This window comes from Alexandromys fortis, unplaced genomic scaffold (genome assembly GCF_014885135.2).
Source record: "Alexandromys fortis isolate MF-2015 unplaced genomic scaffold, M_Fortis_MF-2015_v1.1 scaffold_85, whole genome shotgun sequence".
Classification (NCBI taxonomy): Eukaryota; Metazoa; Chordata; class Mammalia; order Rodentia; family Cricetidae; genus Alexandromys; species Alexandromys fortis.
The window spans coordinates 2,375,972-2,390,320 of NW_026067975.1; the positions used below are offsets into that span (position 1 = coordinate 2,375,972).

Genomic DNA, 14,349 nt, shown 5'->3' on the forward strand with positions numbered 1-14,349 from the left:
TATTTATTTATTTATTTAGACAGGTCTTTCTTCTGCAGTTCTCCTGGCTGGCCAATGCTGGCCAGCTCATAGCAACCCTTCTGCTCAACCTCCTGAGTACTGGGTTCACAGGCTATGTACTACTACATGCTCAGCTGTGGAAGCCCTATAATCTAAGAAGAGAATTATATAGTCCTTCATAAAGGAAGAGACTAACTTTAGAGAGTAATTACAGTATGACATTTGTAGGTCACTTCCGAAGATGTTAACCACTTTGAAGGCTTCTCGGTGTTATATGTGGATAGTCCTCTTAAACACAGGTTTCTGTAGAGTCTGGGGATGTGAATAATAACTACGACATCCAGCATTTTACTGGGCTAGATATTATGTGAATTTATTTATAGTTTTTATAAATTGGCAAAATAAGTAACTGATTTTAATTTTTTGGTTCTTGAATTCTTATACATTATTTTAGTGTGTGTGCACAATGGAACATGTGTGGAGGTCAGAGAACAAGTTTTTAGAGTTGGTTGTCTCCTACATTGTGGGTTTTGAGGATTAGAATCAGGTCACCAGATTTGGCAGCAAGCACCTTTGATCCACTCAGCCATTTTGCTGGCCCTAATTTTTACTTCTATGGAGAAAGGAATGAGATCTTAGAAAGGCTAAGAAATTTAAAGAAGGAAAACTGCTTGTCCCTAAGAACAGCAACTAGCATTTATAAAATGTTACAGTGACCCAAATCTTTTAAAAGCATTATCTCATTCAACTTCACAAGGCTGTAAACAGGAGCTCCGTGAGCAGGCAGGGAGAGGCGCTGGATCCACAGCTGGGACCTGTCTTGTCCCCTATGCACATAACTTCCTTCTGAAGGACAGGTAAAATACAATGAATGCTCTACTTTGAAAAGTGCTAAAGTGAATGGTGTTGATTTTATTTAAACTGTTTGAGATATTTTTAAAACATTTATTGATTTATGTGTTCACATGGGTAGAGGCCAGCCAAGGCATTGGGTATCCTCCTTTATTACTTCCCAACTTATTTTTTTCAGACAGGTTCTCTCACGGAGCCTGAAGCTCACTGTTTGAGCTAGGCTGCCTGAGCAAGCCCTAGCAAACTTCCCGATTTGCTATCATCACCCTGCCCCCCAGTAGGGTTATAGGTAAGCACGACACACCAGCCTTTATATGGGGGTGGGGAGCCAATCTCAGGACTCTGTTTTTATAGCAAACACTTTAGTCACTGTGCCATCTCCCAGTCTTGTACCCAGGATTTTAATGCTCACGTGTTCATTCATAAACAAGCAAAAACAGCACATGTTATGGCACACGTCTTTTAATCTCAGCATGTGGGAGGTTGTGGAAGGAAGATGAACCGAATGCCATCTGTGGCTACATAGTTAGAGGACAGACTGGGCCTTAGACCAAATAAATAATAAATATCAGCATACTTAAGTATGATACAATAAATGAGACAATTGCTTTAATGCCACACACTGGTCTGATATATTTTCCTAATAAACCAGAACAGTGACTCCTCCTGGGCCCTCGTTGATGTCTAACTTACTGCAGTTACCTGCTCAGTTACCACAAAAGTGACACACATGACAGCTAGGGCCCAGGTACCACCATATGTGACAGGCAAGCCCAACATGGGGTAGGGACTGTATGGTAAACAACAGCGCTCACTCTTGCTGAAAACAGCACCATGCCCGAGAACATATTGCACACACCCCACTGAAGCCAGGTGAAGGGCTGTAGACCGTGGGAGAACATCAGCAGAACGCAGGCCCCGTACCCCTCCCTTAGTTCCTACTCACTTGTCACTGGAGATGCTGCAATCTATGACTGTTTTTCTGCTTGTATTAATGATTATAAACGGCAGCTGAATGGTGGAATTCAGAGCTGGAGGGCCCTGGTTCTGCTGTTCATTTTGTCGATTTCTCTGTACCAGGTTTTTAAAAGCAATTTGCTGTAATGTTCAATAAGCAAAAGGTGATCATTTAATATAAAAAAGTTACACTGAATTTAAATGAATTAACATACTACATTTTAAATATCTATTTCAAACTTCGAGTATTTAAACATCTGTACTAGCAAATAAAAGATAAAAGATTACAATGATTAAGTTCAATAAACACATTTCAAAAGTAGAACACATATATTTCTTTTATTTTTATTTATTTATTTTTTGAGACAGGGTTTCTCTGTATAGTCCTGATTGTCCTGGAACTCACTATGTAGACCAGTATGTCCTCAAACAAAGAAATTCACCTGCCTCTGCCTCCCAAGTGCTGGGATTAAAGGCATGCGCTACCATACCCGGCAAAATACACATCTATTTTGATGATGTCTAACTAAGATAAATATTGTGGCCTCTGTTTTCCATTTCCCAGAGAAACAGGCTCTCAGAGATATGGGAGGACTCAGCAGCACAGGCAATAATTCTCTTTAGAGTGACCCCAAGTAAATTTTGTATCAACTCACCTCATTCGGCATCCTTAGAGTTTAGGGTAAAATACACCTTTTTTATCTAGTTCAGAGTTACACAATTCCTTTAAACCAGAGAATACTCTCAGGATGACATCTGGCGCACTCCAAACAGAAAACAGATGGAAGCAGCAATGCCCTTCTGACAGCAGGAAGGTGGGTTCCCCCGCAAGACGACCAATTTTAAAAAAGAATTTAGGCCGTCTCTCTTTCATAGTCTCATGAAACAACGGTTTTCAAAAACACCAAATTCATCTTATGTTAAGAAAAAAAGAAAAATCTTATTTATGTTCAGAACATTTCAGGTTTGGGGCCTTAACTAAAGTTTGATTTACAAAAGTATCTTAAAGTGGCTGGGTCCCATTTCCCTAGAAAATAAATACTGTCTCTTAAACTCACTGTTCGGAAGGAATGCCAATTTATTCTAGTGTTAACTGTCCAATTGTCAAGTCAAAGACCATCAAAATTACCACTATCACTACGACTATCAAACTTAAAAGTTATATTTGTTATTTTCTATTCCCACAAAACAAAAGTAGGCGGCTGGAAAGATGGCTCAGAGCAGTGGTTAAGAGCACTGGCTGCTCTTGCAGGGGATCCAGGTTCAATTCCCAGCGCCCAAATGGCAGCTCACAACTTGTCTGTAACTCCAGTCCCAGAGGATCCAACACCCTCACACAGGCATACATGCAGGCAGAACACCTATACACATGAAATAAATTAAAAACAAACAACAACAACAACCACCAACCCAAAAGTTGCTTATATTCACTCCCCAACACCTCTTACATCCAGAGAAAAAAAAATGTGCTTGAATTAGAAGTGAGAAAAAGAATGAAGGGGTCAAACACATCTCTGTAACTTCTCTTCCCTTCTAGAACATAGCTTGGCTGACTTATAGACGAGGTGTCCAGGTGGGTCTCTAACTTGCTGTGGACCTAAGTAAGATCTTCAATTTCTGGTCCTTTTGCCTCTACTTCCCAAGTGCTGTGAGCATAGACCGGCCATCATGTCTGTGAGAACACAGCTTAGACGGGGTTGAGATCCCATATGGAGGGAGCTATGTAAATAAATGTTTGAATTAAAAAATAATTAGGAACAGTATAAGGTTTCTGACAAAAAGTTAATTGAGACTCTACTACACCATAAACCTATATTGTTTCAGCCAGTGCTTGCTTGTGTTGTCCTGTGTCATCACTGGAGCGTGGACTCACAGAATACAACGTGACCACTCTGCACTGCTAATGCCTTCACAGCTCAGTTAAGACAAGCACATAATATGAACCGCAGTGCTTTTACTCTACAAAGTTTTCTATTCTTGTAGAAAATATCAAAATTATGAAAAAGACTTGTAGTATTTCCCTACCACCATTCTTCAGCATATAAATATAAAATTAGTTTATCTTTTGATTAAATTGTATTGGAATGCTTGATTTTAAGAATATTGTTGCTTGAGTTGGACATGATGGCACACACCTTAAATCTCAGCACTTGGGGACAGAAGCAGAGAGATCTGAGTTTGACGCCAGACTTGTCTACAAAAGTGAGTTCCATGCCGTATCCTGTAGTGCACAGAATATGCATTTTCATGTACCTATTGCAATTGTGGTCAAAAAAGGAACATTTTCTGCTTGAAACTGTGTTAATTTAAATGATGTATGATCTGTCACCATTTTTAGGCACTGTATGATCTCCAGGAAACTTGCAGGCCTCTCTGTAACTGTTAACAGTGCATGTTTGGCCATGTATACTGTAAATAACCTTTACTAAATGTGTTTGACAAGGGCCATAATTAACATCACTTATGAACTGTGATAAAGAAAAAAGCCTTTGTTTATTGATGATGTGAGTGGCTTTTTCCATGTGGTGCCAGGAAAGAAACTGATTAAAAGCTATAACCAATGGTACTGATCTATCCGTCAAAACTGTCTTTATATTTGCCTGTAGTTTAATGGTATTTTCAGCCGGGAAAGTTACCAGATGTAAAATGGCTTAGTTCTACTGAAGACAGGTCTTATTAATGAACAACTTTCCTCACAAGCCATTAACAACTTCTTTTCAGGTGTTAGCATCTGTTTCAGGAACATGGCAGTGTGTTTACATGTCGTCAGAAGTTTTGTTTGAATGGGATTTCTAAATTAATTGACTTAAGTAAACTCAGAAATGGGGGGAAAAGTGAGTTCTAGTACAGTCAGAGGCTACATAGACAAACTGTCTCAAACCAAGAATAACATTTTTTTGAGATTAGTACATCATTAAATTAATTTTATCTTGAGATTAGGACAGAATTTGAATAATTATGCGTTATGTCCTAAACGTACTTGTACATCATGAATGAAGTAATTATACAATGTGACAGTCTCAAAACTTGATGTGGGAGTGATTTCTTACTAATAAAGAAACTGCCTCGGCCCTCATAGGACAGAAAATTAGGTAGGCGGAGTAGACAGAAGAGAATGCTGGGAAAAAGAAGCTGAGTCAGTGAGTCGCCATGATTCTCCCGCTCCAGACAGACGCAGGTTAAGATCCTCCCTGGTTAGCCAGCTCGTGGGCTACACAGAATATTAGAAATGGGTTAGAACAATATGTAAGAGCTAGCCAATAAGAAGCTGGAACTAGCCGGGCCAGGCAGAGTTTGAAAGAATACAGTTTCCGTGTAATTATTTCGGGCATAAGCTAGCCATGCGGGCGGCCGGGTGCCGGGGACGCAGCCCCGCCGCTCCTATTTCAACAAAAACTGACAATGATAAAATCAAAGTATCAACTCTGGAAGATGTTGAAGATATTTCCTGACCTGCAGTATGTATCAAATATTCACATTTATTACTATTATTGTATGTGTGTGAATGAGGGCAACTTTGGGGGAGTTTCTTTCCTTCCACCTTCTGTGGTATTCTAGGGACTGAACTCAGTTCAGCAGATTTACATTCCAAGTGTCTCTACCTACTAGCCATCATGCTAACTCAATTATTATGTAAAAATGAAGTCACAGGGAGATGAGGAGTTCAAGGCATGACATTTGGGATCAGCCTTTACTACTTGACACTCCGTCTCCAAAACCAACCAACCAACCAAACAAACAAACAAAAAACAACTAACGAAAACAAATATTTAAAAAGTGCTTTCCCCAGGACCTTCACCTACCCTAGAGTGTGGTAGCTCACAAGTGACTCAGTTTCCATCTGGAGTACAATCTGGCTTAACAGTCATTTCAGCTCAAGCTTGCCTGCTCTGCCTTAACCAGTATCCTTGAGAGCTGTGCAAAAGTTCTTTTTAATCCCATGAAAAATAGCATGTTGCCCACGACCAAGAACACATCATCTATTAAGACACAAGCTGTTGAATGCCAGTCAAAGGCACCTCCAGTTAAAGAAATAAAAACTGTTTGCTGCTAACAGGATTCACTGGATAGATGAGGCTACCTGATTCTTACTCTCGAAAACAGTGCAGGGAGGTGGTTAATTGATTATTCTGTTCTTTGATCTGCTTTTTGACTATAATATATGATGGCTTAGAAATAAATTTGGGGTTACTTTGGCATCACCAACAGACCTCCCAACTCTAAAAATAAACAAATAAATAAATAAATAAATAAATGAAGTCACATTCACTACCAGTTTGAAAGTTTGCTTGTCATTAATAAATGGTAAATTAACATTTCTTTATGGTCATTATCATCAAGTGCTTGATCTGTATACCTATATACTCATACCATTTCAGATTCCTCGGACTAAAGGGAGACATTAAGTAATAGCATGCAGCCCAGCAAAGTCATAAACATTCCCAAGAAACTGTGCCAGCCCTAGTCAAAGAGACCCGCCAGGGGGTCCAAACAACATCTACTTGCTTCAAATGTCCTTGTGGGTATCTGATTAACCAGTTTTGAAATTCTTATGTGCTGACAGTCATTGTTTTAAAATTCCCCTATATCCCAGCCAAGGAATTCAAAAGTTGTATACTTTTACCCAATCCTTAAATCAAAGGGTTGTGTCACCCTGCTTGCAGTTTTTCCCTTTAAAGCCCTTTACCCTGAAACCTTGGGGTCGTTTTCCGACCACCTGCTGTGTCAGTGAAGGATTATGGAGTGACTGATTACAGTCCTAGTTAGCTAACTTGTAATCAATAAACTCCAGTGTGTTTGCATGGAATACCAGCTCTGGCCGGGCTGTGGTAGTGCACGCCTTTAATCCCAGCACTTGGGAGGCAGAGGCAGGCGGATCTCTGTGAGTTCGAGACCAGCCTGGTTTACAAGAGCTAGTTCCAGGACAGGTTCCAAAACCACAGAGAAACCCTGTCTCGAAAAAACAAACAAACAAAAACAAAAACAAAAAAAGGAATACTGGCTCTGTGGTGGTCTTGCTTGGGGGTCCCATGATGTGAGCACAACAGAGGAATACAAACAGTGATAAGGAAGAGCTCCTATATACTTATGACTGACTGTTTAATAGCACCAAAATTGTGTAGATGATGAAAGCAGTTGGAACACACTTGCTGTGGGACAATGGTTTTACCCTATAAAGATTTGTTTCTTGTACTTGTTTAATAAAATGCTGATTGGCCAGTAGCCAGGCAGGAAGTACAGGCAGGGCAACCAGGCAGGAAGTAGAGGTGGGGCAATGAGAACAGGAGAATTCTGGGAAGAGGAGAGAATCAGTATACAGTCCTCACTCAGACACAGAGCAATCAAGATGTGACTACCTTGCCAAAAAATGTACCAAGCCATGTGGCTAACATAGATCAGAATTATGGGCCAATATAAGTTATAAGAATTAATAAGGGCAGTGGTGGCACACACCTTTAACCCCAGCACTCGGGAAGCAGAGGCAGGAGGATCTCTGTGAGTTTGAGGCCAGCCTGGTCTACAAGAGCTAGTTCCAGGACAGGCTCCAAAGCCACAGAGAAACCCTGTCTCGAAAAACAAAAAACAAACAAACAAAAAAAAAAGAGTTAATAAGAAGCCTGAGCAAATAGGCCAACCAGTTTGTAATTAGTGTAGGCCTCTGTGTGTTTATTTGGGACTAAACAGATGTGGGACCTGATGGGACAGAGACCCCAGTCAACACATACTGTTATTTTCATCTTTTGCAGTGCTGGGTATCGAACCAAAGGCCTTGTTCTTACCAGGCAAGTACTTTACCACTGAGTTACATGCCTAACTTAGTATTTCTATTTTAATAATAAAAATAAAATTACCTCCTATGTACTGTGAACTGATTTCCTTATCTGTTTTACTCCCTTTGGCTTTTTGTTCTTTTCAGACTCAGTATCATCTGTTGCAGAGGCTGAACAGCTTTAAGTGTGTTCCTTATGGAAAAGGTTTAAAGGCAGGAAAGGACAATTAAGTAAGGCACGAGTTATCTATAAGTATAATGTAGTCACACTACTTATCTCAACTGTCAGCTTGATGAGAATCACCTGGGAGACAGACTTCTGGCCATGTCTGTGTGGAGCTGTCTTGATAATACTAAATGAGGTGATGTTCTAGTTCCTTTCTGTTGTGTGGTAAAATACTCTTGACCAAAAGCAACTCAGGGAAGGAAAGAGTTTTTTTTTTCAAGTTACCATCTATCACTCAACAAGAACTGGAAGCAGAAATTATAGAGGAATACTTGTTGTTTGCAGATCCCCCTCCTCTCCGTCTCCCTCCCTCCCTCCCTCCTTCCCCCCTCCCTTCCCTTCTTCTCTTTCCTTATACAGCCCCAGACCACCTGTCCAGGGAATGGTGCCACTCTTAGTTGGCTGGACTCTCCTATATCAATTAACAATCAACATAATCCCTAACAAACATGCCCAGACACCATCTGATCTGGAAAATCCTTCAACTGAGACTCCTTTCTTAGAAGACTCTAGGCTGTGCCAAGTTGACAGTTAAACCTAACAAGGGCATGTGAGAAAAGTAACTAAAAAACAAAGATAAGAGGAAGTGGTGGCATGTAGAAGTAATCGTTAATCTGTCATATGAGCAGTGAGTTGAGACATACTAAAAAAAGCAAAATCAGTTTAGCCACAACAACAAAATTAATGCACAGGGACAACTTGCATAATTTATTTTCTATGACTACTTTGTAAATCTCATTTGATAAAAGGAATAAAAATGAAGCATTAAGAGGAACTAAGTTGTATGTTTATAGAAAACCTGAAGATACTGTTTTCAGTAATAATTTGAGTTTCATTTACAGTTTGCAGCCACCTGAGTCTATCAATGCTGCGAAGCTGCCCTTAAGTTTTAAAATCTTCTATAAATGTTTGGATTGAGAGAAAGAAGAGAAGAGAAAAAAATTAGGACTTATAAATTATAGGCATGTTTCTGGTATAAAGATAAGCAAAGGAGCCAGGCGATGGTGGCACACGCCTTTAATCCCAGCACTCGGGAGGCAGAGACAGGCGGATCTCTGTGAGTTCGAGACCAGCCTGGTCTACGAGAGCTAGTTCCAGGACAGGCTCCAAAACCACAGAGAAACCCTGTCTCGAAAAACAAAAACAAAAAAAAGATAAGCAAAGGAAAATAAAAATTCACTTTCATTCTTTTTGCTGGGCACTTATAAACATTCCAAAGCTCTATTTAGTATTCAGGCATCTATACTGGCCTCCCTTGGGATCCTGAAAGAATACTTCCTCAACTGCAACCACTAAAAGCACCTCCTGTGCACATTTGCATCCTTTTGTTTTAAAAGGTGGGCCTTGCCCACCTCTCATCTCTTTCTCTTTCCCATCACTCTAGTCCTCAGGGATTGGTCTCTGCCCCTTCTTTCTCTTCTTCCAAAAACCTACTATGCAAGCCCTGTTGTACAGAGTGATTTCTTTGAACTGTTTTTTAAAATTATAACATTGGTTCCATGACCTCAGCAGGTTCTCCTGGTGCTTCCTCCTACCTGCCGGCAGTCTGAGGCTCACTAGGACCCTGGGACCTGGTTCACATATAAAGCCTAACTTCTCAAACAAAAGGATCACTGGGCCTCTCCATCTAACACTGGCATGATTGGTGAGCCCCCACTTCTCCACATCTGGCCATTCCCCACGAGTGAGGACTTGTCTCTTGAGTATGGGTTCTCACCTTTTGATCTCAAGTCTTGGTACCAGGCAACCATGGCTCTCTCAGGCTTGGAGTTCTTGACCCCTGTTCTTGCATGATGATACATAGGACAGGCTGTGCCTACTTAATCTGTTCCTCTCTGTATTCCTGGGATGCTAGGGATTGCAGACCCTTGGGTCTGTATTCTCTGCTTCACTCATGGGAACTGTATCATCATCTACACCTCCAAACTCCCTGCTGGGATGTCTTTTGGAAAACCTCAGACTTCTGTGTCCAGTGCCTGATTTCAAAGCTTTTGAACTGTGTCGACCTTTGGAGTCAGATCTGGCCCAAACACCTCTTAGATATAAATCCAAATGGGCACTCCCTGGCACCTTATAACCCAGTATTTTATGGGGCCTTTGGAACATTCTGCCAATGATTTGATAGAAGGAAGGAGATATCCTATTTCCAAACTTTTTCTTATCTCCACTCCATGCCTTCTGTTCTTTTCTCTTGCCTCCTTTCTTGCTTGCTTCTCTTCCTCCTGTCTGCCTAGCTCTCTCAAGTACCCACTCCGACAAGGCCTTTCACTCTTTCGTGTTTCCACGCCCCCAATAAACCTCTTACACTAATGCTGTTGGGTGCAACATGTTTGCTTAGTGGCAAGTCCCACTGAAAGGTAACCACCTCACACCGGGACCCTACCCACCTGCTCCACCCCCTACAGATCAGCTCACTTCACCTGCAACAAATTTGCTTTCTTGTTCACTGATGGCTTTGCCTTCCATTCAGTACCAACACTTGGGTCTCTGGTGTTATCCACCTCTGACCATTCCCCTGGATGTGAGACTTCACTGCTATAATGGTCTATTACTTTTAGTAATAGTTTTAGTAAAGCTTGGCTGAAGATCAGTACAAAGCAGCCACACTAATCAGCCATATAGGCCAGGCAGTGATGGCACGTACCTTTAATCCCAGCAGCCACACTAGTTAGCCATAGAGGCTGGGCAGTGCTGGGACACAGGTCTCACTCTCAGTCTCAAATTGAGGATTTGTGGAGGCAGTATCACCCATTTTCGGTCTGAGGTTGTGTGGGAGCCCATAGAAGTGGGCTCTTCCATTCCCTGGAGGCCAGAGTTCAGAACTAGTCTTGCTCCTTCAATGTTATTGACAAGAGATTTAATTTAAAGGGTGGCTATTAACAGGTTGTGACCTAGGGTGTGGTTACTTGGTATTTGGGTATTAATATGGTAATCATTTTGTTTGTCCCCTGTACTGTGATTTTAAAAAAGCTGTGCAGTAGTGGTGCAGGCCTTTAAACCAGCACTTGGGAGACAGAGGCAGGTAGATCTCTGTGAGTTAGAGGCCAGCCTGGTCTACAAAGCCGAGTTCCACGGCAGGCTCCAAAGTTACACAGAGAAACCTTGTCTCAAAAACAAAAAGACCAAAAACAAAAAATAAATAAATAAAGTTTTTTGCTTTCTTTCCCTTTTTTGGATTGGGGTACTTAAAAGTCTTAAGAAACAAGCACGAGGGCTGGAGAGATGGCTCAGTGGTTAAGAGCTTTGCCTGCTCTTCCAAAGGTCCTAAGTTCAATTCCCAGCAACCACATGTGCTTACAACCATCTGTAATGAGATTTGGTGCCTTATTCTGGCCTGCAGGGATACATGCAGGCAGAACACTGAATACATAATAAAGAAATAAATCCTAAAAAGAAAAAAGAAACAAACACAAGCGAATTCAGTATACAATGGATTGCCCTCCGGATACTATCCTATGTCTGTACTTCTTTTGTATCTGTTTATTCTACCTAACATTTCTAATCCACATGCCCCTACAAGGAATGTACAAACTTGAACCTATCAAGGCTGGACCCCGACAGATGTTGCCCCAATATGTGGCTATGATAAGGTAGAGGTAAGAGCCAGTGGCTGATTGCTTTGCTTCTCTGATCTTCAGGTTGAGCAACAATACCTGTCTCTGGGTCTTTATCATTTGTGCTACACCTCTCTCTCTCTCTCTCTCTCTCTCTCTCTCTCTCTCTCTCTCTCTCTCTCTCTCTCTCTCTCTCTCTCTCTCGGCCGCGCTTCTCCTCTCGCTATGAAGCCTGCCTCTACCTCTGGAGTGCTGGGATTAAATGCTTGCGCGGCCACCACCACCTGACTACTCCTTATTATGGTAAGCAAAAGGGAGGAATGTTAGTATTCAGGCATCTGTATTAGCCTGCCCTTGGGGTCCTGACAGGGTATGTCCTCAGCTGCAGCCACTAAGAGCACCTCCTGTGCATATTTGCTTCATTCCCCTTTAAAAAGGTAGGCCTTGCCTACCTCCCAGCTCTCCTCTCCCCTCTCCCTCCCTCCCTCCCTCCCTCCCTCCCTCTTCCTCTGCTTCTATCTTGGGGATCAGATACAAAGCTCTNCTCTCTCTCTCTCTCTCTCTCTCTCTCTCTCTCTCTCTCTCCACTCTTGTCCTCTGGGACCAGTCTCTGTTCCCTTCTTTCTCTTCTTACAATAAACCTCCCATGTAAGTCCTGTTGTATGGTATGGTTCCTTTCCCATTGATTTTTAAATAAATACCACCACCTGTTTTATTTTATTTATTATTGATTCAGACAGGGTCTTGTGGCTTTCATGGCCTTGAACCTACTACACATAGGAATACGACTTTGAACTTCTGATTTTTCTGTCCCTACTTCCCAAGTGCAAGGATTATTGGGATGTACCATTATGCCGGGTTTATGTAATGCTGGGGATTGAACTCTACTATCTACAGCTCCAGTCTGATAGTCCCATTTTACGACAACATTCCTGTCCAGCAACATTCTAACACATATAAGTGTAGTCTCTTGCAGATGTCCACTGGCTGCACTCTGGGTGGGTCTTTCTACCCTGATGATTCTTGAATTATGGTCATTTTCCTCCCAATCAGATAACTCCTGTCCTACTGTGAACAGCTTTAGGCTACTCCTCATTGAGGATTCACCCTCTCTGAGACTGATACTCTTCCTGTGAGGGATGATGGCACCAAAAACATGGGACCTGGGACAAGTGGATGATATGATCCTACACAACAGGACTAAAGGAGAAGCTGGGAAATGTCAGGGGACTGAGCCAGGGGTAGTTACAGAAATCCCACAACTTGATCTAGCCCCTTCCTGAGATAAGACTGTACTAACTATTATTCTCTTAACAGACTGGAGATAACAGGAATTCTGTTAGGGAAAGGAAAACCACAACCCAAGACTTCTTTATCTTTTCCCCTCTAAAACTCTCAGGAAGTCACTGATTGCCTTCACAATGGGCAGAATTAGACCCTCAGACAAGACAAAAAAAAAAAAAAAGATTTTGTTAGGAAGCATGGTCTCAGTAACTTCTGCGTGCTGTGAAAAACAGATGCCTTAGCTGGTGCACTTCTTTAATCCCAGCACTCAGCACTCAGGAGGCAGAGGCAGGTGGATATCTGAGTTGAGGACAGCTTGGTTTACACAATGAGTTCCAGGACAGCCAGGGCTATGAAGAGAGACACAAAGATGCCTCAAGAGAATCTCAATTACAATGGCCCAATTCTTTAAGAAGATGGAAATGATCTAATGTTCTTTATGGTCAACTTTTATTTTTAAGGCTAGCTTAACACAAATGTTAGCTAGATCCTGCTCCTTTGAAGCCTCTATATTTTGGCTCTGTACCTTTGAAATCAGGAGACTCCTTACCTAGCTCTATAACCCCATCACCTTCAAACCTCTTTCCTTCAAAGCCTGCATATTCCTGGCTGACTATGATGGCACACACCTTTAACCCCAACATTTAGTAGATAGAGGCAGGCAGATCTCTGTGAGTCCGAGGTCAGTCTGATCTACAAAGAGAGTTCTAGGATAGCCAAGGCTGTTAAACAAAGAAACCTTGTCTTGAAAAAACAAAACAAAACAAAACCCCCATATATCCCAACGGGTCTGCCCTGTTTTCCCCCCGAACCCATCATATCCCAGAGAAACTCAAGAAGTTCAACCTCACCACACTTCAAGGACAGAACTGAGGATTATGTCTCTCTTACACTCTTATGAACACTTTCCCAATAGCCAAAGCAATAATTGGAGGGCAGGATGGCTTCTGTGCAACAAGAACTTGAAACCAGCTCCCCAATTTAAACACTGATGAGTCCTGGGACTACCCTCTCCAGGATCCAGAATACCAGTCCAACTTAAGGAGCCCAGGTACCTTTATAAGATGGTACACCTGAACTTCCCAGTGGATATAGAAACCTGGCATTTCATGTTGCCCCTTTCTCCAGGTTTCTAGTCACAGAAAGCAGCCATTTGTTTTTTCATAGACAAATTGGGCTAGCTCCTGAGATGTATTCTGCCTTTCGATGAGGAGACCTTCTTTTCCAATACGCATTTCTCATTTTGCCTTCCCATTGGGGAAGAAATAGTCTCTCAGCATGAAGTGGTACTTATCCTGTTTCTGACAGGATATCTCTATCTGCTGGTGGAAGACAACGTAGACCTTTTAGTACAGACTGGATGGGGAAACTATAGGTCAGGCCACAACTGCTTCACCAGTCCTGATAGATCTAAAAAGATCCCCTTTAGGGACAAAATAAGTAGCAAATCTTGACGGTCTAACCTCTAGGTAAGGATGAACACCAAAGAAGTTGCTGTATTCAAGGTGGGCACCTGGGAGTTAGGGATGGGGGTAAATGTGACAGCTGGGCCACCTGAAAGGCTAAGCATTCAAGATTAATGCCCTATGATGGGTGTGACTGTATTGGTATTCTTCCAGATACTACGTGATAGCACCACAGCTATAAAACACACTGGCTTTGGAAGTAAATGAAAAGAGAAACACCATATAGGCAACGAAGGTAGT

General features: G+C 41.8%; 1 protein-coding gene across 19 annotated transcripts in view; it reads right to left on the bottom strand.

Moving 5' to 3' along the window:
- Window positions 1–14,349, bottom strand: part of Tfdp2 (transcription factor Dp-2) — a 118,278-nt gene that overhangs the window by 15,643 nt on the left and 88,286 nt on the right. For all 19 annotated transcript variants that reach the window (XM_050157334.1, XM_050157326.1, XM_050157320.1 and 16 more), the window contains one exon: window positions 1,799–1,950. In XM_050157334.1, coding sequence (XP_050013291.1) covers window positions 1,799–1,950 — 152 coding nt within the window. The remainder of the gene's footprint in view (window positions 1–1,798; window positions 1,951–14,349) is intronic.